We start from the raw sequence: 24,555 nt of genomic DNA, 5'->3' as shown, positions 1-24,555 counted from the left end.
GCGATTGTGACGCAGTTCCGGTAAGCTCTGCTACTTCCTCCAGTGCCTTGGAAGACCGCGGAGGTAGGAGCAGTAGGGGATTCAGCGTTATGAAGCTTCATCTGTGGTGGATAACGGGGGAGGGTGGGCTGTAGCACCCCTAGCAGTACCAGCCGAACTCGGTTGAGTCCCTTGTCAGGCTGGGAGGAACGGAGAGAGGAGAGGTTCCCTTTTCTGTTTCATTTGTTTGATGTCGGCTACCCCCCAAAATTGGGGGAAGTGCCTTGGCATATGCATGTATGTACTTTACAGGTACAAAAATTTAGGTAAATCTACACTTACTAATTTCGGGAGCTCTGTAGAACCGGGCAACAAGATATGGTGTGATTTCATTCTCTGTTACTTTAGAAGCAGATCCAAAATCACACAACTTCAAAACAAGCTTCTTTTCATTGACCTGTAAAATGTAAGATTTATGTATTATTGATCAATTTTTGTATAACTTACTGAAAACATTGAATAATCCTAAAATAAATCTATCTTCTAAAATGTACCTTTCATGTGATGGCAGATACATTTAAAATTGAACAGACTTAAATCCTTTTAGTTTTGCAGTCATTTTGGAGAATACTAGCATTGCTATATGTTCAGGTACACAAAAACTTACAAGTAAAATTGTGATACTTCTAAACACCACATGACAGCTAGTAAAGAACTCCAAAATTTAGTCATATGTATAGAGAAAGAAACTAACAAAAAGCTATTGGCTTCCAATTGGCAGGTCTACAAGGGAATATCAGCTACCTTTTAATGGAAAGAATAAGTCTGGAGGCAGTAAAAGTAGAATTTTTACTTCGATAAATATCATTTGTTTAATCCTACTAAAGGTGGCAACAAAGGAAGAAGCCACTTGTATTTAAGAATATCATTCCACAGATAAATATGACTTATGATAATCAACAGACAATGGAAAAATTGCACCTAAGCAAGTTCCTTTAACTCCATGGATATATTTAAGTTTAACTCCCTCAATTTTTGTTGTCTGGATTGCTAGTTGAGAAATATGGTAGGGTAAGAGGAAGGTAAATTGGATTAAATGACTGGTTTATGAGGAAAAAAATTTTATCCCTAAAATTAAATAAAAATAAATTTACATGCAAAAATAATCTAGCTTCCTCAAATCACAAGGTAAGTGGAATAGACTGAGCTGCTACATGCTATAAAACTAGCTGGATGGAACCTGTTAGATTCATTATAATTTGGGATGAAATCTGGAGATGAATCCATAACTTTGAGGAAGAACCCCTACCCTGATATTATGTTAAGGATTTTGTACCTACAATTTTATTGTGCGACTTCTAAGGGAATTGGATACTTGACATGAAAAATGTTATTTTCCTTAGTAAAATAAATTTTTGAATATACTTACCCGATGATCATATAGCTGCATCCCTGCTGCCCGACAGAAAAAAATCTACGGGCGGAATACGCCAGCGATCGCTATACAGGTGGGGGTGTACATCAACAGCGCCATCTGTCAAGTAGGTACTCAAGTACTCGATGTCAACATAGAACCAATTTTCTCCTCTGTCCCACTGGTTCTCTATTGGGGAGGAAGGGTGGGTCCTTTAATTTATGATCATCGGGTAAGTATATTCAAAAATTTATTTTACTAAGGAAAATAACATTTTTCAATATCAAACTTACCCGATGATCATATAGCTGATTCACACCCAGGGGGGTGGGTAGAGACCAGCATTACAAGTTGACATTATGAGCTAAGTATTCCGTATTTCATTTTAGCAGTTATTCAAAATAACAAGCATAAAATAAATAAGTACCTGGTAAGGAAGACGACTTGAACAATAACTCTGCCTTTTTAAGTACGTCTTCCTTACTGAGCCTCGCGATCCTCAAAGGATGCTGAGCGACTCCTAGGAGCTGAAGTATGAAGGGTTGCAACCCATACTAAAGGTCCTCATCAAAACCTCTAATCTAGGCGCTTCTCAAGAAATGATTTTGACCACCCGCCAAATCAAGTAGGATGCGAAAAGCTTCTTAGCCTTCCGGACAACCCAAAAATATTTCAAGAGAAAGATTAAAAAGGTTCTGGAATTAGGGAATTGTAGTGGTGGAGCCCCCACCACTACTGCACTCGTTGCTACGAATGGTCCCAGAGTGTAGCAGTTCTCGTAAAGAGACTGGACATTCTTAAGATAAAAGACGCGAACACTGATTTGCTTTTCCAATAGGTTGCGTCGAATATATTTTGCAGAGATCTATTAGTTTAAAGGCCACGGAAGTTGTGACAGCTCTAACTTCGTGTGTCCTTACCTTCAGCCAAGCTTGGTCTTCCTCATTCAGAAGGGAATGAGCTTCTCGTATTAACAGTCTGATAAAATAGGAAAAAGAATTCTCTGACATAGGCAAAGATGGATTCTTAACTGAACACCATAAAGCTTCAGACGGGCCTCGTAAAGGTTTTAAAATAGAACTTAAGAGCTCTTACAGGACATAATACTCTTTCTAGTTCATTTCCAACCATACGATAAGTTTGGAATATCGAACGATATTGGTCAAGGCCGAGAAGGCAGCTCGTGTTTGGCTAGAAAACCAAGATGTAGAACATGTAGCCGTTTCGGATGAGAATCCGATGTTCTTGCCGAAGGCAGGAATCTCACTGACTCTTTTAGCTGTGGTTAAGCATATCAGGAAAAGAGTCTTAAAGGTGAGATCTTTCAAGGAGGCTGATTGAAGTGGTTCGAACCTGTCTGACATAAGGAATCTTAGAACCACGTCTAAATTCCAACCAGGTGTAACCAAACGACGCTCCTTCGTGGTCTCAAAAGACTTAAGGAGGTCCTGTAGATCTTTATTGTTGGAAAGATCTAAGCCTCTGTGACGGAAGACTGATGCCAACATGCTACTGTAACCCTTGATAGTGGGAGCTGAAAGAGATCGCTCTTTCCTCAGATATAAGAGGAAGTCAGCTATTTGAGTTACAGAGGTACTGGTCGAGGATATGGATACTGACTTGCACCAGTTTCGGAAGATTTCCCACTTCGATTGGTAGACTCTAAGGGTGGAAGTTCTCCTTGCTCTAGCAATCGCTCTGGTTGCCTCCTTCGAAAAACCTCTAGTTCTCGAGAGTCTTTCGATATTCTGAAGGCAGTCAGACGAAGAGCGTGGAGGCCTTGGAGTACCTTCTTTACGCGTGGCAGACGAAGCAGGTCCACCCTTAGGGGAAGTGTTCTGGGAACGTCTACTAGCCATCAAAGTACCTCGGTAAGTTATTCTCTCGCGGGCCAGAGGGAAGCGACTAGCGTCAACTTTGTCCCTTCGTGAGAGGCGAACTTCTGCAGTACCTTGTTGACAATCTAGAACGGAGGGAATGCATATAGATCTAGATGAGACCAATCTAGTAGAAAGGCATCTATAAGAACTACTGCTGGGTCCGGGATAGGTGAGCAAAGTATTGAGAGCCTCTTGGACATCGAGGTTGCGAAGAGATCTATGGTTGGCTGGCCCCAGGTGACCCAAAGTCTCTTGCATACATCCTAGTGGAGGGTCCAATGTGTTGGAATTATTGTCCCTTCCTACTGAGACAATCTGCTAAGACATTCAAGTTGCCTTGGATGAAACTCGTTACTAGTGAAAAGTCTAGACCTGTTGAACAGGAGAGGAGGTCACTTGCGAACTCGTACCATGTCAGAGAGTAGGTCCCTCCTTGCTAGGAGATGTACATCAAAGCACGGAGTTGACCGTGTTCACCTCCACCACTTTGCCTTGAAGGAGAGACCTGAAGCTTTTCCAGGTCAGACGTACTGCCAGAAGCTTCTTGCATTGTCCTTTGACTCGAGTTCCATAATCCCGAGCATTCCCTACCGCCTAAGGATGCACCCCAGCCTACGTCCGATGCGTCTGAGAAGAGAACGTGGTTGGGAGTCTGAACAGTCAGGGGAAGACCCTTTCAAAGGTTGATAAAGTCCTTTCATCAAGTCAGACCAGACTATCTTTCCGGAAACCGGGATCGAGACCGCTTCTAGCGTCTTGTCCTTTTTCAGTGAAGAGCTAGATGATACCGAAGAGGACGGAGGTGTAGTCTTCCAAGAGACACCAATTGAACCACGGATGACAGTGTCCTAACCAGACTCATCCACAGCCTGACAGGGCTGTGTTCCTTCTTCAGCATCTTCTGGATGGAAAGCATGGCTGGGGGATGATCGTCTTGTTCAGCCATGTCCCCATCAGAGGGTTCCTCATCCGAAACTGATGAGGAAACGGCAACGGAGTGGGCAACGTCTGACTCGCCGAATCCGGTCGCACTGGTGGATGCGTGACGGAGCCGGACACAAGATCATGGTACTGCTGCACAGTCTGTGAACTGTCAACCATGGGGACGCGAGGAAGTACAGCGACAACCCGAAACTGTCTAGACTGTCTGGGTTGTGCAGACAACCCCCTACCGGGTTGCTCAGGTTGCCGCACTGCGTCACAACAAGTCACCTCTGCTGGTTGTTGAACGTCTTCCTAGTGACACACTGAACGTCCACAACCACCTCCGAGAGTCGCTTAACGTCAACGTGCGACTGGCAACCCACACTGGGTCGCACCGGTGGAGGAACCATCTCAACTGGCGGACGTGAGTAGGATACCTCAGCGTCAACAGGGCGTACAACCAACCGGTAGGAAGGTTGTTGGCTAGAAGGTTCTTCTCCGTAAAAAATCCTCTAACAAGGACTAAGCTTGGACTGCATGTCTTGCAACAAAGCCCATTAGGGTCTATGGGAGCAGGTGTGGCAACAGACGGGATTAGCGACTGAAGCGGAACCATTTACCATCCCTGGAAGCATGTTATGCTCTAAATAAAGTCCATAGGAGGCTAAGCAGCTTAAGGCTCCTCTCCAAATGACAGAGTCCTCAAGGGAATATCAGAAGGAGGGAGAACAGCACTTTCTCATCTACAGGAACTATGTCCGAGAAAAGCTAGGTTATCTCAGTGAGGGTTTCACTGGTGCATAAGCAGCAGACCAGAAGGCAACGTTATGTAACTGCTTGACAGTCTGTGAACTGTCAAAAACTGAACTGTCAACCACAATAGGTGCGTGAGGACATACAGCACTGGTGCATAGTAGCAGACCAGAAGGCAACGTCATGTAACTGCTTGACAGTCTGTGAGCTGGCAACAACCAAAGCTGTGTGGGGAAGCCTCAACTCCTGACTGACTAGTCTGCTGCGGGCGAGTGGCGGTAACCACAGTGGGTTGCGGAGGCTGACACACCGTGTCAAAACACGGCAGCTTGTGGTAGCTCACGCACGGCAACGGAGTGCTCCGTGTGTCTGTGGGAGTCAGCATGCGTCTGGCAGGGTAGACTGCGCATGGGTGGAGGAGCTCTCACAACAAGAGTGTGGGAGCAGGCAGCCATGCTGGGCGCACAACCGTGGCAGGCTGTAGGCCAACGGGAGCATCGTCAACCTTCTCCGCAGTCGGAGTGTGGGAGCTGGCAACAACAAAAGCGGAGTGCTGGAGCGTGGGAGGGACTGCCGTGGATTGCGGAGCATGCCGCATTGCGTCAAAACACGGCAGCTTTACAGCACCTTCCCACTGCTGATGCGGTAGCTCACGCATGTCAACGGAGGGTGCAGCATGAACATGCGTCTGGCAGGGTCGACTGCGCATCGGTGGTGGAGCTCTCACAGGTGGAGTGTGGGAGCAGGCAGCCGCAGTATCTGCTGAGCGCACAACCGTGGCAGGTTGTAGGTTAACAAGTGCAGTGTCAACCTTCTCAGCACGATACTCCTGCATGAAGGAAGCAAGCTGAGACTGCATAGTCTGCAGCATGGACCACTAGGGTCTATAAAAGACTGTAACAAACGGAGCTATTGTCCGTTGTGACTGAGGGTCTAAAACAGCTGGTGCGGCAACAGACGGAGTTATTGCCTGTTGCGGTACCACCTTGCCTCTCTTGGGAGGTGTGCAGTCGTCGGATGACTGCAGCGAGTCCGAACTGACCCAGTGGCTACACCTAGGCCGTTGGACTTGCACGGAAGGGACCGACTTGCACTTAAAAAGCTGCAAGATTTGGTCCATGGTTTCTGCGAGAAACCTCTTCCGCAGACGAGGAATAAATGGGCTCTCTCGTCTTTGTGTGGGTGGGGTGATCACGTCGGCAACGTGTGTAGATACACCCGAAACCACCGAGGGAAACGTCTGTTCGTCGATCAAGGCCTGTGGAACCCATAAGTCGTTCGACATTACTTCTCCCCTGGGCTTGGGAGCTTGTAAGAGGTCCCGGACTAGGTGAACAACTGGCACGAACAGACAAACCCTCGAACGCAACACTGTAACACTTTGCGCATATCACTTTATCACTTTTGATTTTCTGTTTGCACTATTTCACTGAAATCGAAACTTTAACTGATTTCTACCTGAAACACGCAATCCTACCTTCATTAAAAGGTAGTAATTGCGAAAACAGTTTACAATGCAACAGAAAAACATAATTAAAGATAAAGAATTCAGTGGCTGGAAAAGAGACTAAACACTAGATCAAATAAACTACGTTTAAAATCTCTCATCGCATAAAGCCTGGGAACAAGAATAAAACTCTAGAAACGTTTTACCTTCTTCCCCTACAGCGACTAGGGAGAAGAGTAAAAAACGAGAACAACACTACCCGCTTGAACGAAACGTTTATTCTCCTCTCTCTCCCTCCGTCTCTATCTCTCTCTCTCTTCTCTCTCGACTTAGAACCTGAGAGAAGAGCCCAATTATATATCGTTAAAACAAATTATTTGCTAAAGGAAAAAACTGAAAGGTTTCCCAAATAAAAAGTTCCTTTATTAGAATTTAAACCATTTAAGCTAAGAAAGAATGAACGAAACGCTAGAATCGGTTTACTCTTACTGCAACGTGAAACCGTGAAAAACTCTCTCTCTATCGTAACGATAGAGCGCATGTTGAACGTTCTGAACGTCAACAACTGCGGAGACTAAACTAAACGTTAGTTCATCTTTGAAAACAGTACGAGACTATCAAAGAAATTCTTTCAAAAACATTAAAATTAAAAAAGTATAAATTCTTAAAAGGTAAATACGAAATGACGGGCTCAATGTTAATTAACTTCGGTTCCAATTAAGGACCGCCTACTATTAGGAAAGGTCGCATATAAACAAACATAAAAATTAATTTTTATAAGTTTATAATAAATGGAAAGTTAATCGAAGAGGCCTATAAAGGCGGAGAGATATAAAATAAATAGATCTATAACTTTTTAAGCAAAATTACCAAAAACCTAAACACACTTCCGTCTAAGGGAAGGGTCGGCCATTTAAAAGTGAATGAGAGTCCATACTCTCTTCGTCACCAACACTTCCGTCTAAGGGAAGGGTCGGCCATAATTAAATCTATCCAAAACGAGTTCAAGTTTTGAAATGAAGATAAAACCCCTGCATAGCGAAAGCTCAAAACTGGAATAGTGTACTTCACCAATTCGTTGTGAAAACAAATCCAGTTAGGGACGGCGTATTTAGTAGGTCTTGCCTGTGGCACGACAGAGGGAAAATTGGTTCTATGTTGACATCGAGTACTTGAGTACCTACTTGACAGATGGCGCTGTTGATGTACACCCCCACCTGTATAGCGATCGCTGGCGTATTCCGCCCGTAGATTTTTTTCTGTCGGGCAGCAGGGATGCAGCTATATGATCATCGGGTAAGTTTGATATTGAAAAATGTAATATCAAGTAATACTAGACTGTCTGTTTTAAAGGATGCTATAATAATGGAAGAGAGGATAAAGGTGAAAAAGACATTTTCTGCCATGTTCAAAACAAAGCACATACTATCTGCCCATTTGTTATTAATGGTCATATCAAACAAAACCCAACAACCTGTAAGTTACATGCAGAGCATAAATTTCTCAATGGTCATTTGTCTCCCCCAAGTGTCACCTAAAGTAAGGAAGTAGAAACAACATTTATCATAGTCATATTAATGTTACTGTGGAAAACTCAATCATCATTTCCTCCTACCTCTTCCAAGGCCTAAACACCCTCTTCTCCCATCACAGATTAATATCAACGTCTACCAAAATTCAGAGCATTATCGACGTAACAACAGATATCATACTCCGCCATCATCACATTTGATAATTACTATTGCAAGCCAATCTACAACCATAATTGGGAAAATCAGAGAAACAGTGTGGAGAGGAAAATAAGAAGCATCACAAAGTATAACTGAGAAATAATGAAAAAAATATTCCAAAAATATATTAAGATTTAAACACAAGTAGTACATCTATCAATTATGTTATTAATGGTATGCAAGATGTAAAATAGATGTTTATAAATTGGTTGAATAATAATAGATTGAAAATATACAAGTAGTAGCCAAGTTGTTAAATGGAACCTTTCAATAATGTCTGCAGCATTACTTTGAGTAGTGCACTGTTAATAGCAGTGAATGTTCCCTGCAGCATAACTTAAGCTTTTAGCTGCATTGCTTTCTGCTTTTTACTTAGCATTTATTCCCATAGGTCTCTTCCCCCCAAACTTATAATGCTCAGGATACAAAACTAAACTCGCCGAAAATTTTAAAATGGTACATGTAAAACGCAACTCATTATACGAAAAAATCCTGTTAAGAAAGCCACTTCGGGACAAATTAATTTTGTATCCTGAGGTATTAATGTTAAAGTTCAATCAAATAAAACAAGTTAAATACTCACCAAAATGTTATCAGGCTTGACATCAGCGTGAAGAATATTACATTTCCGTAGAAGTTTAAGCGCACAAAAGAGTTGGTGAGTATAAGATCTTACAGCTTTCACATGGAGACCAACATCTTTTCCATACTTCTTCAAAACCTAAAGGTAATACACAATCATTTAATCCAGACCTCTTTTAAATAAAATAATGCTTGAGAAAATAGTGCATTTATGTTATATTTCTTGACAGAAACAGTCACTTCAAATAATATTGTCTGCACTATTCAACTATCATCTTGAAATTTCAAGACACAAACCCTCCCATCATGATCCCAGATATATCTTCATAATTCTAAAATTAATATCATAAAACTAAAATTCAGAGTAAAAGAAATTTAATCAATTAAAAAATAAAGAAAATACTGTATAATGATTATGACTTGAAGATTAATAAAATTTAATCAAGCTGAATTTTACCCACTTGGCATTTACTTTGTTATTTGACTCTTAAAATGGTACAGTACAATATTTCTTTTTCATAATCACAATCAAGCACTGAGAATAAGTTTCTTCAGTACCTCCAAAGATAATTGGCAATTGAATGCTAAATAACAGGTTTTGACTGAGGAGAAAATCATAATTTTTTCAAGTAATTTGTATTTTTCCTAACTATACAAACCATAAAGCTTATGATAGAGTTGATACAGAGGCAACATAGAATGTGATGAGGTTATAGGGTATTAGTGGAAGGTTGTTGCAAACAGTGAAGAGTTTCTACACAGACAGTAAAGCATGTGTTAGGATAGGAAATCAAGTGAGTGAGTGGTTTCCAGAGAGAGTGGGGCTGAGACAGGGATGTTGTTCAATTTGTTTGTTGATGGAGTTGTGAGAGATGAATGGTCAAGTGCTTGGTCTAGGATTTAAATGGATAGGCAAGTGTGATCATGCGTAAGTGAATCAGTTGTATTGGTTGCAGACTCAGAGAAGCTGGGTCGATTAATGACAGAGTTTGGAAGGGTGTGTGAGAGATGGAAGTTGAGAGTTAATGTGGGTAAGAATAAGGTTATGAGATGCACGAGAAGGGAGGGTGATGCTAGGTTATATGTCATACTGAACGGAAAATTACTAGAGGAAGAAGATCAGTTTAAGTACAGTACTTGGGGTCTGTTGTTGCTGCAAATGGTGGAGTGGAAGCAAACGTACATCAGTGAGTGAATGTAGGACGTAAAGTGTTGGGGGCAGTGACGGGAGTGGTAAAGAATAGAGGGTTAGGAATAAATGTAGAGTTGTCTAAGAAATTTATTGCATCAACTATGATATATGGGTCAGAGTTGTGGGGAATGAAAATGATTGAGACAGAAATTGAACATTTGAAATGAACCATCTGACGAGTATGGCTCGTGTATCTTGATTAGTAAGGTTAGGAACAAAGTAGTGAGGGTGAGAACAGATGTAAGAAATGATTTAGGAGCTAGAGTGGATATGGATGTGTTGAGGTGGTTTGACCATGTAGAGAGAATGGAAAATGGTTGTCTGCTAAAGAAGGTGATGAAAGCAAGAGTTAATGGGAGAAGTACAATAGGAAGGCCAAGGTTTGGGTGGATGGATAGAGTGAATAAAGCTCTATATGATAGAAGGATAGATGTGAGAGAGGCAAAAGAGCATGCTAGAAATAGGAATGAATGGCAAGCGATTGTGACAGTTCCAGTAGGCTGTGCTATTTCCTTCGGTTGCCTTGGTGACCGCTGAGGTACCAGCAGTAGGGAATTCAGCATATGAAGCTTTATTTGTGGTGGATAACAGGGAAGGGTGGGGGGCTGTGGCACCCTAGCAGTGCCATTCAAACTCGTCTGAATCCCTCGTCAGAGTGGGAGGAGTGAAGAGAAGTACCCTTATGTTCTTTTTTTTCTTATGTTGGCTGCCACCCAAAATTGGTGGAAGTGCCTTAGTGAATAGATAGATAAAAACCTGAGTACTTTAAAAGGAGTATGCTTTCTGTGAAGCTCAACAAAAATACTTTGAAGCTCACGGGACACAAAAGCATCTCTCCGTGCCACTCGATGCTTCACATAGAGAGGGGATGGAGAAGGGCAGGTTTTGAGTTTGGCCATGTTTCTTGGTACCAAACTAAGGAGCTCTTTCATCATTTCAGAGTGGAAGACTAAGGTAGAGAAATCATGCAACTCGCCTAAACTTTTTGTTGATAATAAAGCAACAGAGACAGTCTTGAGAGTCAAGAGGCTCGGACGTAAGGTACCAAGATAAGCGAGACTGTTCGAAGCTATTCCCGAGTATAGGCAACTCCTATGAGAATGAGGTCTATCCCCTTCCATATCGAAAGACTATACTCAAGACTGAGGGGTAGCCTTGACAACAGCGAGTGAGAGTAGCTTCCCTCAGCAAGGAAGATGAGAAATTCCACGATTTGGTCTAGAGATGATCTGACCTGAGAAAAATCCGTTCCACGTTATCAGTTGTAGAGGATGGCATGCTTTTCTTGGGATGAGTGAGGGCCAAGGGAGTGCTCTCGGCATCTCGACAAGACAAAATGGAAAAACATTCGGTATGAGGTCATCTGGGAGCCGCCCAGATCAACTTCAATCTCGGAGTAATCCCACACGGTAAATTAGCGGATGGAACATGGTTGAACGGAGGAAGGGCTTAAAAATCTATGTGATCTCATGGGGATTGGAAGGTGACTTTGACATGGCCCATGGGATTGGACCAAAGGGGAGAAAACACAGGGAGCTTACTGTTTAGCCATATGGCAAACAAGACAATCCCAGAGTACCCCACGAACTAGAAGTCTCTCCGGGATGTATGGACCACTCTGACCCTCCAACCCTCCCTTGGCAACTAAGTGGGTCTGCTAATCACTTCCTCTTGCCCGAAATGTAATTGGCAGACAACTTTACAGCATGGAATGCCATCCAGAAATGCATCGTTTTTGTCAGCTCAGAGCTAGACGTAAGCCACTATAGTGATGTTGTCTCAACAACCAACTGGATGACTCTCAAGGTTCTTGGAATGGCTACAGTGTTAGGAAGGATGCTAGTCTCAGGACATCAAAGTGCAGATGATTCTTCTTCTGATCATACCACTGAGATGACCAGGTCATTGAGGCATGGCCACCTCCCCTTTTTCGACGAATCTGAGCAAAGTTGCTTATCAGGAGGGAGAGTCTAATGTGACTCCCCTGTAAAGGTTTCTTGTTTAGCCAACACGTAATATTGACCCATCCCGATGGCATAAGGAGGGATGGTTATTCTGGGAGACTGACCAGTGATTTTTCAAACTGTACTGAAGAGAACTGGTGAAGGCAGCCACTTGAGGAACATATTTCCCTAGTGAGGAAAGGTGAACAAGAAGATTTTGACAGTGCCAAGCTGGTAGTTGTTTGACAGAACTTGACACACTACCTCCTTGGGCTTGCTGATGTGACTGTCTAACTAACCGACTCTAGCCGCTGTCATGTTACCAACATGCCCAAGTATTTCACCCTCAGTTTGGGTGACAGTCATCTTTTTCTTGATTACCAAATTCCCTGATTTAGCATATGCAAAAGTGAAAAATCAAACTTGATCCTGGAGCAACTGTCAAGAGTACGAAGCAAAGATCAGCCACACAAGAAATACATCCACAGTTATATGCCTTGTTAGTGGCCTAAGATAAACTACCAACGTGAACCATCTGAATGAGCCCCTAAGGAGCAGTACCCAGTTCAGAGCCCAGATTCCTGAACTAGTATATTGTAATGTAAGGGGAAAAGAGAAGTATTTTCTATTTGACTGATGCACTGGTACTCAAAGAAAGAAGTCTTTCTCTTTGATGCAACTGTTTCACTCCTGAACTTCGTTTCAACAAACTCATTATAGGGCAAGAGGTCACTGTTCGGCCTACAGCCAAAATTAATCTCAAACGACTTCGAGCGCATTCCTCCCCAACATACCTTCCATCTGTGTCCATAAGGCAAGGGTTCTTGGCAATGTTGGAAGAACAGATGAGTAAGGGGGGGGGGGGATGACGACACAGGGCTGAAGACAGTAATAACCACCTTGAAGGTCTGGCACTAGCCAAGGTTTAGCCCTATACCTCTGAAGATTTGCCTAAAGGTACCAGCAATCTACAGACTTGTTTATTAAAATCTGGATGTAAAGTCCATAATCTCATGTATGAGTGCCTTGTTTCACATTATAACAATCAACAGCCACTATTCACTTCCTGAAAGAAAAAAGAATATGAGAAGTTTAAGGGCACACCAGCACATCTGTACTCAAAGCGGCTGAAAACGTAGTCAAAGAGATTTTGACAAGTAAGGGGGTGGGGCTTTCTCAAACCAGTCACTTAAATGCTTGCTAAAACAATTCAACGGCCATCCAGCTTGTGTCAAAAACATATTCTTTCTAAAGGATGATGGTTTGTATTTCAAGTAGGAACAAAGGCAGATTATTAAAGCAAATCATATAAACATATAAAATAAGATTATTTTCTTATATTTGCTCTGAATAAGAAAATATGGCATAAGCCAAAAATCCAATATCAAATCATTGTACAGGCAGGGACTACTGTACTGTAGTAATACAATAAACAAATTATTTTTCAAAGAATAATGAAACAACAGAAACAAAAGAACAAGATGTCACTTACCTCTCTTAATGACATAGACAAAGGTTCAAACACCATACATAAATGATTTTTGTGGAAAAAATGTCTATATAAACGGAGGCAATGGTATTTGTCATCAGGATCTGCATCATTTAAGGTCTTCAAAATGTTCAGTTCACGTTTACCTGTCTTGTGCCTGTAAAGTCATAACAATTACAGAGTATTCTAAAACTGTAATGAAATTTATTAAGAGCATCAAACTACCCCTAAATTACAGACAAATAATCAAGAACTAGAAATTACGAAACCCCAAGTTATCTCCAAACAGCTGCAAATTAAATGGGTCATCCTGTTTGGGAAAGAAAATATTCCTTGGAATATGGTTAAATATTTATACCAGGAACAAAGGGAAGTCTACAATGTATACAGTATTACTCTTAACCTAATACAATCCTTCTCTGGTCCAAATTATTAAAAAACAAAATAAAATGTTATTTTGATAATAAAATAAATTTTTGAATATACTTACCCGGTGATTATAATAGCTGCAACTCTGTTGCTCGACAGAAAACTCTAAGGTAAAACTCGCCAGCGATCGCTACACAGGTAGCGGGTGTGCCCAACAGCGCCATCTGTCGTCCAGATACCCAGTACTCAATGTAAACAAAGACTCAATTTTCTCCTCGTTCCACTGCGTCTCTATTGGGGAGGAAGGGAGGGTCCTTTAATTTATAATCACCGGGTAAGTATATTCAAAAATTTATTTTATTATCAAAATAACATTTTTCAATATTTAACTTAGCCGGTGATTATAATAGCTGATTCACGACCAGGGGGGTGGGTAGAGACCAGCAATATATGTTTACATTATTATGAGCTAAGAGTTTTTATTTCATTTTAGAAGTTATCAAAATAACAAAAACAAAATAAATAGGTACCTGGTAAGGAAGTCGACTTGAACAATTACTCTGCCTTTTTAAGTACGTCTTCCTTACGGAGCCTCGCGATCCTCTTAGGATGCTGTTCGACCCCTAGGATCTGAAGTATCAAGGGTTGCAACCCATACAACAGGACCTCATCAAAACCCCTAATCTAGGCGCTCTCAAGAAATGACTTTGACCACCCGCCAAATCAACCAGGATGCGAAAGGCTTCTTAGCCTTCCGGACAACCCAAAAAACACCAATAAAAACATTTCAAGAGAAAGATTAAAAGGTTATGGAATTAGGGAATTGTAGTGGTTGAGCCCTCACCCACTACTGCACTCGCTGCTACGAATGGTCCCAGTGTGTAGCAGTCCTCGTAAAGAGACTGGACATCCTTAAGATAAAAAGACGCGAACACTGACTTGCTTCTCCAATAGGTTGCGTCCATTATACTTCGCAGAGATCTATTTTGTTTAAAGGCCACGGAGGTTGCGACAGCTCTAACTTCGTGTGTCCTTACCTTCAGCAAAGCTTGGTCTTCCTCACTTAGATGGGAATGAGCTTCTCGTATTAACAGTCTGACAAAATAGGATAAAGCATTCTTTGACATAGGCAAAGATGGTTTCTTAACAGAACACCATAAAGCTTCAGAAAGGCCTCGTAAAGGTTTAGTTCGTTTTAAATAGAACTTAAGAGCTCTCACAGGGCATAAGACTCTTTCCAGTTCATTGCCTACCATATTCGATAAGCTGGGAATATCGAACGATTTCGGCCAAGGTCGAGAAGGCAGCTCGTTTTTGGCTAGAAAACCAAGTTGTAGTGAACATGTAGCCTTTTCTGATGAAAATCCGATGTTCTTGCTGAAGGCATGAATCTCACTGACTCTTTTAGCTGTGGCTAAACATACCAGGAAAAGAGTCTTTAAGGTGAGATCTTTCAGGGAGGCTGATTGTAGCGGCTCGAACCTGTCTGACATAAGGAATCTTAGAACCACGTCTAAATTCCAACCAGGTTTAACCAAACGACGCTCCTTCGTGGTCTCAAAAGACTTAGGGAGGTCCTGTAGATCTTTATTGTTGGAAAGATCTAAGCCTCTGTGACGGAAGACTGATGCCAACATGCTTCTGTAACCCTTGATAGTGGGAGCTGAAAGTGATCGTTCTTTCTGTAACCCTTGATAGTGGGAGCTGAAAGTGATCGTTCTTTCCTCAGGTATAAGAGGAAGTCAGCTATTTGAGTTACAGAGGTACTGGTCGAGGATATAGATACTGACTTGCACCAGTTTCGGAAGATCTCCCACTTCGATTGGTAGACTCTAAGGGTGGATGTTCTCCTTGCTCTTGCAATCGCACTGGCTGCCTCCTTCGAAAAGCCTCTAGCTCTCGAGAGTCTTTCGATAGTCTGAAGGCAGTTAGACGAAGAGCGTGGAGGCTTTGGTGTACCTTCTTTACGTGTGGCTGACGTAGAAGGTCCACCCTTAGAGGAAGAGTTCTGGGAACGTCTACTAGCCATCGAAGTACCTCGGTGAACCATTCTCTCGCGGGCCAGAGGGGAGCAACTAGCGTCAACCTTGTCCCTTCGTGAGAGGCGAACTTCTGCAGTACCTTGTTGACAATCTTGAACGGTGGGAATGCATATAGATCTAGATGTGACCAATCTAGGAGAAAGGCATCTATATGAACTGCTGCTGGGTCCGGGATTGGTGAGCAATATATTGGGAGCCTCTTGGTCATCGAGGTTGCAAAGAGATCTATGGTTGGTTGGCCCCAAGTGGCCCAAAGTCTCTTGCATACATCCTTGTGGAGGGTCCATTCTGTTGGAATTACTTGTCCCTTCCGACTGAGACAATCTGCCATGACATTCAAGTTGCCTTGGATGAACCTCGTTACTAGCGATATGTTTAGACCTTTTGACCAGATGAGCAGGTCCCTTGCTATCTCGTACAACGTCAGTGAGTGGGTCCCTCCTTGCTTGGAGATGTACGCCAAAGCAGTGGTGTTGTCCGAGTTCACCTCCACCACTTTGCCTTGAAGGAGAGACCTGAAGCTTTTCAAGGCCAGATGTACTGCCAGTAGCTCCTTGCAGTTGATATGCATTGTCCTTTGACTCGAGTTCCATAATCCCGAACATTCCCGACCGTCTAATGTCGCGCCCCAGCCTACGTCCAATGCGTCCGAGAAGAGAACGTGGTTGGGAGTCTGAACAGCCAGGGGCAGACCCTCTCTGAGGCTGATACTGTCCTTCCACCAAGTCAGGCAAGACTTCATCTTCTCGGAAATGGGGATCGAGACCGCTTCTAGCGTCTTGTCCTTTTTCCAGTGAAATGCTAGGTGATATTGAAGAGGACGGAGGTGTAGTCTTCCTAATGACACAAACTGTTCCAGGGATGATAGCGTCCCTATCAGACTCATCCACTTCCTAACTGAACATCGTTCCTTCTTCAGCATGTTCTGGATGCATAACTGGGCTTGGCTTGTTCTGGGGTCCGACGGAAAAGCCCGAAAAGCTAGACTGTGAATCTCCATCCCTAAATACACAATAGTTTGGGATGGGACCACTTGTGACTTTTCCATATTGACAAGGAGACCCAATTCTTTGGTCAGATCTAGAGTCCACTTTAGATCCTTCAGACAGCGACGACTGGAAGAAGCTCTGAGAAGCCAGTCGTCCAAATAGAGGGAGGCTCGGATGTCCGCTAAATGAAGGAATTTGGCTACATTCCTCATCAGCCTCGTAAACACAAGAGGAGCTGTGCTTAGGCCAAAGCACAGGGCTTGAAACTGGTAGACAACCTTTTCGAAAACGAATCTTAGAAAAGGTTGGGAGTCCGGGTGGATGGGGACGTGGAAGTAGGCGTCCCTTAGGTCTAAAGAGACCATCCAGTCTTCCCTTCTGACCGCTGCTAGAACCGACTTTGTGGTCTCCATGGAGAACGTCTGCTTTGTGACAAAGACATTCAGAGCACTGACGTCTAGCACCGGCCTCCACCCTCCTGTCTTCTTTGACACCAAGAAGAGTCGGTTGTAGAATCCCGGGGTTTGATGGTCCGAGACTTTGACCACCGCTCCCTTCTCTAGTAAAAGAGACACTTCCTGTTTCAAGGCTCGTCTCTTGTCTTCCTCTCTGTACCTGGGAGAGAGATCGATGGGAGACGTTGCTAGAGGGGGTTTCCGTACAAACGGGATCTTGTACCCCTCTCTGAGCAACTTCACAGATTGTGCATCTGCACCTCTCTTTTCCCAGGTCTGCCAGAAGTTCTTGAGTCTGGCTCCCACTGCTGTCTGAAGAAGCTGGCAGTCAGACTCTGCCCTCAAAGGACTTGGTTCCTTTCTTCTTTCCACGTTTCCCTTCGGCACGAGCACCTCCTCTGCTGGAGGCTCTGCCACGAAAGGGCGGAATAAAACGGGACGCTGGAGTGTCCATCCTTGGTCTAGCTGACAAGGTAGGCAAAGGGGTGGCTTTGCGAGCGGAGGACGCAACAAGATCGTGAGTGTCCTTCTGTATTAAAGAAGCGGCAATTTCCTTAATCAGGTCTTCTGGAAAAAGGCACTTGGAAAGAGGAGCAAACAGAAGTTCGGATCTCTGGCATGGTGTAACTCCAGCTGAAAGGAATGAGCATAGGTTTTCACGCTTCTTAAGGACTCCGGACACAAATGATGCAGCAAGCTCATTAGACCCATCACGTACGGCCTTGTCCATGCAGGACATAATGAGCAAGGAAGTCTCCTTCTCTGTCGGAGAGATCTTTCTGCTTAGAGCTCCTAGACACCAGTCTAAGAAGTTAAAAACTTCGAATGCTCTAAAGATACCTTTCAACAGGTGGTCCAGGTCCGAAGATGACCAACATATCTTTGAGCGTCTCATGGCAAGGCGGCGGGGAGAGTCTACGAGACTTGAGAAGTCGCCCTGGGCAGAGGCAGGAACTCCCAAGCCGAGAACTTCTCCCGTGGCATACCAGACGCTCGATCTAGAAGAGAGTCTAGCAGGGGGAAACGTAAAAGCTGTCTTCCCTAAACTCTTCTTGGACTGCAGCCATTCTCCTATCACACGCAAAGCTCTCTTGGACGAGCGTGCGAGGACGAGTCTAGTAAAGGCAGGAGTGGATGACGGCATGCCTAACACAAGCTCTGACGGAGGAGAACGCGGAGCCACAGAAACAAACTGGTCCGGAAACATCTCTTTGAACAGGGCCAAAACTTTCCTAAAGTCCAAAGAGGGTTGCGTAGACTTAGGCTCGTCCAGTTCTGAATGCGGTTCATCTACGTGTGCAGCAACATCATCATCAGAAAGTCCCTCATCCGATAACTGATGAGGGAAAGGCAACGATCATCATCAGAAAGTCCCTCATCCGATAACTGATGAGGGAAAGGCAACGGAGTGGGTAACGGCTGGTTAGCTGAGTCCGGTCGCACGGGTGCATGCGTGACCGAGCCGGACGCAACGTCATGGAACTGTTGCCCAGTCTGTGAGCTGGCAACAACCATAGCAGCGCGGGGACGCACAGCGTCTACTCCAGACTGTCTGGACTGATGTGGGTGAGCAGTGGCAACCACACTGGGTTGCGGAGGTTGACGCACCGCGTCAAAACAAAACAACTCTGACGGTTGTTGAACCTCACGAACGTCAACGGAGACCTCCGTGCGTCGCTGAACGTCAACATGCGGCTGGCAGATCACACTGGAACGCATGGGTGGCGGAACTCTCTCAACTGGTGTGCGTGAGAAGGTTACCTCAGCGTCCACCGGACGCACAACCGATCGTGTGGGCGGTTGTAGGCAAGGAGCTGCACTAGTTGGTGCGGCAGCAACCTTCTCCGCACGAAAGTCCTGCATAAGAGACGTTAGTTGGGACTGCATGTCTTGCAGTAGAGACCACTTAGAGTCTACAGGAGCAGGTGCGGCGACAGACGGTGTAACTGTCTGAAGCGGTACCGCTTTGCCTCTCTTAGGAGGTGAGCAGTCATCGGATGACTGCAGCGAGTCTGAACTGACCCAGTGGCTACAACTGGGCCGTTGGACTTGTGCGGAAGGGACCGACTTGCGCTTTAACAGTCGTGAGACCTTGGTCCAGGGTTTCTTGCGAGAAACACCTTCCGAAGACGAGGTATAAATGGGCTCTCTCGTCTTAGTTAGGCAGGGGCGATCTTGGGTAGATACGCCCGATACCACGGAGGGAACGTCTGTTCGCTGATTAAAGCCTCTCGAACCCATTTGTCGTACGACATTGCTTCTCCCCTGGACTTGGGAGCTTGCAAGAGGTCCCGGACTAGGAGGACGACAGGCACAAACAGACGAACCCTCAAGCGCAACACTATCCACAACACTATCACTCACTTTAACACTTCCCACTGCACTTTTGCACTTCAGCTCCTTCACATCCGCCATAAGTTGATTACGGTCACTAGCAAGGGACTCGACTCTCTCACCCAGAGCTTGGATGGCACGCATCATATCAGCCATCGAAGGTTCCTGAGTGCCAGGAGGGGGATTAGGAGCAACCACTACAGGGGAAGGAATAGGTTGTGGGGCATGAGGAGAGGAAATATCGATAGAACGAGAGGAACTTCTCCTAACTCTATCTCTCTCTAGCCTACGTGTATACTTTTGGAATTCGATAAAATCGAATTCCGAAAGCCCAACGCACTCCGATCTTCCAATTGACAGGTTTTATCCCGACAATTGGAACAAACAGTGTGAGGGTCGATAGAATCCTTCGGAAGACGCCTTGAACAGTCCCTAGCATTGCACTTCCTAAATTTTGGGACTTGTGAAGGGTCAGCCATTTTGAATTGGTCAAAGGGGAATTCAAAAAACTATCAAAAAGTCATCAACAAAGAATCCGTTATCAAAAAGAGTTCAAGGATTTGTGTGAAGAGAAACCCTGCACAGCGAAAGCTCAAAACTAGAATAATGTACTTCACCAATTAGTTGTGAAAAAACTCCAGTTTAGCAACAGCGAGTAAGTACGTCTTGTCGATAGCACGACAGAGAGAAAATTGAGTCTTTGTTTACATTGAGTACTGGGTATCTGGACGACAGATGGCTCTGTTGGGCACACCCGCTACCTGTGTAGCGATCGCTGGCGAGTTTTACCTTAGAGTTTTCTGTCGAGCAACAGAGTTGCAGCTATTATAATCACCGGCTAAGTTAAATATTGAAAAATGTACATTACTCTACTGATCCATCTCATTTACAAACTCAAATGTTCTCTACCATCATCTCTCAATTAAAAGAACATCTTCACAAAATACCCACTATTATCTACCACTCTTACAGACTTCCATTAATGCATAAGCCCATTATATGACAGTTGAGGACACAAAGAGAAAACTGAAAAATTACAAAATAGTGCATTATGAATAATTAAATTTCAATTTTTGATGTCCCACATTTAATCCTTTCAAATATGAGAAAGTGGATAATCAGTTTGGATGACGTCAAGTCCCGACCTTAACGATGTTTGATATTGAACCCAAAACTCCGACCAATGCACCTTCATTATGCTTACTTAGAAAAGGGCCAGTGGTTTTATCAATACAACACAATATAACCTAATTCTTATAAAAAAACTAATTATTTCAGTACTTACTCAGGAATCAGTGCTACTACTTAACCAAAAGTAAAATCATCTCAAAAATAAAATAAGAATATTAGATTTTACTCTTGTGTTATGATAACTGTTCCTTGAGCTACACCGGGATGTGATCCCATCCACAGGAAAAACTCCTTCATTCTCTACAAAGTCAACTAAAATCCCTAACAACTCAAAACTACTGAAAGTGGCAGGGCAGGTGAAAGATCATGTGATTCCAAGGTAAGTTTTGAAATAATTTTCCTATAAAAATCATGTCCTTTTCAATGAACCTCTCCTAGGAATCACATTACTGATTATTACTTTATCTTGGATGGATGAATAGTGGTATATCATAACTTATCAAAATAAACTAAAAACATAAATGACAATAAAGACAGATTAACCTCACCTTACACTATTGTGTTCAAACATTCCATCCACGCATTGTACAAAAGAATGTGACAAAGTGAAGCAGATTCATACTTTTCCATCATCCAAGGATACACTAAAACAGATTCATACACTAAATGCATAGACGCACTAGACATTGACTGCATAAAGCGAGAGAATAAATTTAAAATCTGATGAAAAAATCAAAACATCAGTATTTTAATAGAAGCCATTCTTGGATTAAAGTTCTCACTATAAGTTCCCCAATATTATAATATTGACTACCAATCTCTACCTTTTAGCCTAACTCTTATCTAGGAGACATTAACAATATGGAACCCTGATCTGAATATGGATCCATATTAGCACTTCCTTAATTTTGCTTATGTTTACCATCCTTATCACAAAGTGTCTTTTTCTCATTTTGTAAATAACTCTCCTTAATCGCAACAGAACATTTATCAAAAGGGTTCAGCATAGCACAATGTTTGCCTTGACATATAGTACACAGGGAGTTTGGATCAACACTTTCAGATAACAGTATATTACCTGCTTTTCTCACAGTCACAAGCTTTATAAAATTTTGGAGATATGTACTAATTCTAACAACACAAACCAGAAAATCCAACCTGGTAAAGAGAGATAAACCCAAAGAATGAGCGAGTCAAACAGGAAAATCCTCGGGCTTGTCAATGGAGAGAATGAAGGGTTTTACCATGGGCAGTAATTATACTGAATGAGGAAATTCAGAAGATTTTATTCTATTGTTGAGAAGTGATTGTTTCAAGCAAATAGTAGTAAATGTGCTGCTCATGTAAAAGTCACTGAAACAATATTGTATTGATATACATTTCATTTCAAATTAAGTAAGGATACTTACATAACTTCATTGTTTCTGATGATCTTAATAGCTACATCTTGGCCAGCTCTAGCAGCATCCCTGCCTCTCACGACATTACTGAACACTCCTTGACCTGTATACCCATATACTGTGTATCTGTAATAGGCAATTATTTGTTACTATTGTATAGTATAGTGAATATTTATTTAGTTAATTTGCTGCATTGAAGATTTCCGAGTAATAAACCACTTAAAAAGATTATTAAGAATTTTTTATAGACTATTTTTCCCGAAAACAATATGAACCTATCTTACCTGGAATCAAGTACTTCTCCAATGCGAACCCGATAGTAGCCTTCAGCATCATCCCAGTTATCTGTTAGGTTGGGATTTTCAATCCCCCGAGTGTGTATGTCACCCAAACGATCTGCTGCAAAATTGTCACCAAACATGTCAGAAAACATGTCTTCATTCCTCTCTTCTTTTTCCACATCTGAGACATCTTTGGACACGGGAGTTCCACACTTGGCAGCTTTGTCTGATTCACTGCCTTGCTTTTCTTTTTCATCTGAGTCTCTCTTACCATCTCTTGCTTTATTCTCCTTATCCTCACTACTTCTACTGCTTTCCCTACTACTACTACCACTCTTACTTCTACCTTTTTTGTTATTGCTACTACTAGTTCTTTTCTGACTACTGGCACCGCTTGATCCATCAGATTGTGGTGAAGCCGATCTTGACTTGGATTTTGATTTTTCAGTAACATCAACAGACTTCGCTCGTGATGATGCCCTTAAAATAAAAAAAATGTTAATGGTTTTACTATCAAACAAAATTAAAAATATACATAATTTTTCCAATATTTTTTGACAAAACAAGACAATAAATAAATACATTAATATATTGCTAAGTTCTTAAAAATCTATAATTTAAACACACTTGTCGTACTTAACAGTGATAATCATATATTAATATATTGCTAAGTTCTTAAAAATCTATAATTTGAACACACTTGTTGTACTTAACAGTGATAATCATTTAGTAATAACATCAATAAATGTGAGTAGAATCCAAGTTTGTTTACCTATGATGGTATACTTTTAAAATATGACACTATATGAATATCATATATGTACTACCTTGACTGTGGCATGGGAGAATCTCTTGGTGTGTTAAGTGGTGACTGTACTGCACTGCTGGCTGGTGTTACTTGAGAAGAATCTTTGTCAACCCCCAATTTCTGATTGGATAAAAATAATAAAAAAATTTAATATACTGAAGCTTCAATATAAGATGTACAAAGATTAAAACAGCTAAAAAAAATAAAACTATTACATTCAGTTTCTGGGGTTGATTTCCCAGACAGAAGTTTAGCAATCAATTATAAATTTTCACTTTTTTTCTTTAATTAAAAATCTCACTTAATATTTTTCAAACAATAGTATATCCCACTTCCTTTGCATATCTGATCCTATCTCTTTCATGATTCTGTTTTTATTGTCTCTCCAAACCTCTTTAGACATAATACTCCTTATTGGTCACTTAGTCATGTCATCCTCTTCCCATTCACATTCATTCAGCGTTATTTTCCTAAATCAATTATTTCTTTCTTTCCCTTTTCAACTTTTAAATACTTGACCCTTTTTACATTTCTATCTTTCCTAATCCACTTTATTATATTCTTATTCCTCACAAGCCTATCTTCTATGCCCTTGTCACTTGCCCCCTTAACCTGTCTCCTTTTCTTTAGAAAATAGTTGCTTACAAGGTAAATTTATGTGTGCATTTAATACTAAGTTATATAAAATGAACAAAAAACATCTGTCAGTTAATGTAGAGCACATATTGAAAGTGCGTACAGTGCCTTCAAGTTCAGCTTGTCTGTACAAAAAGTTCCCATTTTTAACAGTTTCTATTTTACTAGTAACTGCTTCAGGGATGATGACTCGGAACCACCATCTATCTACTTTTTGATATTATGACTACCCAAGATACTGCTAATTATGCTCACAGAAAATTGTTGAATATATAAGTGGATTTGTAGTAATTGGACAAAAGCAATATTTAAAGTGTGAAGCCTGTCCAGATGCATTAGAAAGTACCAATCCTACTTATATAAATGATCTAGTTATGCTGAAGAGTAGAGCAGCTCTGATTTTTCCATCAGATGATGTGACTGATGCATGCATGACCTGAGAAAAAGTTCCAGTATGCATGAAGCATATTTTGTTATCAGAGAAAAATCTTTCAAGAGTAACTTATGGTAAAAAACTACTGCGATGAGATCTGTATAAAACCTGCTTGTTAATTAAAAGTATGGAGATTTACTAGCCCAATGAGTCAAACTGGACTCCTACAGAGATGGTTAAGAAACCTACTTGTACAGGCCTAATTTGCAACTCAGGATCATCATATAAAAGACCTTGGAAAACTGGAAAATCACCTGGTATTTGTAATAAAGGCCATTACAGAGAAATACATCTAGGTTAGATACCATTATGCTGGGAAACATTATACCAATAATCTAATAAAG

At 42.2% G+C, this 24,555-nt stretch overlaps 1 protein-coding gene across 1 annotated transcript in view; it reads right to left on the bottom strand.

Annotated features, from left to right (window-relative positions):
- Window positions 1–24,555, bottom strand: part of Prp4k (Pre-mRNA processing factor 4 kinase) — an 82,692-nt gene that overhangs the window by 12,153 nt on the left and 45,984 nt on the right. The window contains exons 9-14 of the mRNA XM_068366986.1: window positions 23,162–23,262; window positions 22,338–22,814; window positions 22,063–22,179; window positions 13,337–13,490; window positions 8,711–8,848; window positions 322–436 (exon numbers count right to left, since the gene is read on the bottom strand). Of these exons, the coding sequence (XP_068223087.1) occupies window positions 322–436; window positions 8,711–8,848; window positions 13,337–13,490; window positions 22,063–22,179; window positions 22,338–22,814; window positions 23,162–23,262 (1,102 nt within the window). The remainder of the gene's footprint in view (window positions 1–321; window positions 437–8,710; window positions 8,849–13,336; window positions 13,491–22,062; window positions 22,180–22,337; window positions 22,815–23,161; window positions 23,263–24,555) is intronic.

Source organism: Palaemon carinicauda, chromosome 44 (genome assembly GCF_036898095.1).
Source record: "Palaemon carinicauda isolate YSFRI2023 chromosome 44, ASM3689809v2, whole genome shotgun sequence".
In the NCBI taxonomy this organism is placed as follows: Eukaryota; Metazoa; Arthropoda; class Malacostraca; order Decapoda; family Palaemonidae; genus Palaemon; species Palaemon carinicauda.
Note: the sequence above shows the minus strand (reverse complement) of the source record. Positions and strands in the feature narration are given on the sequence as shown.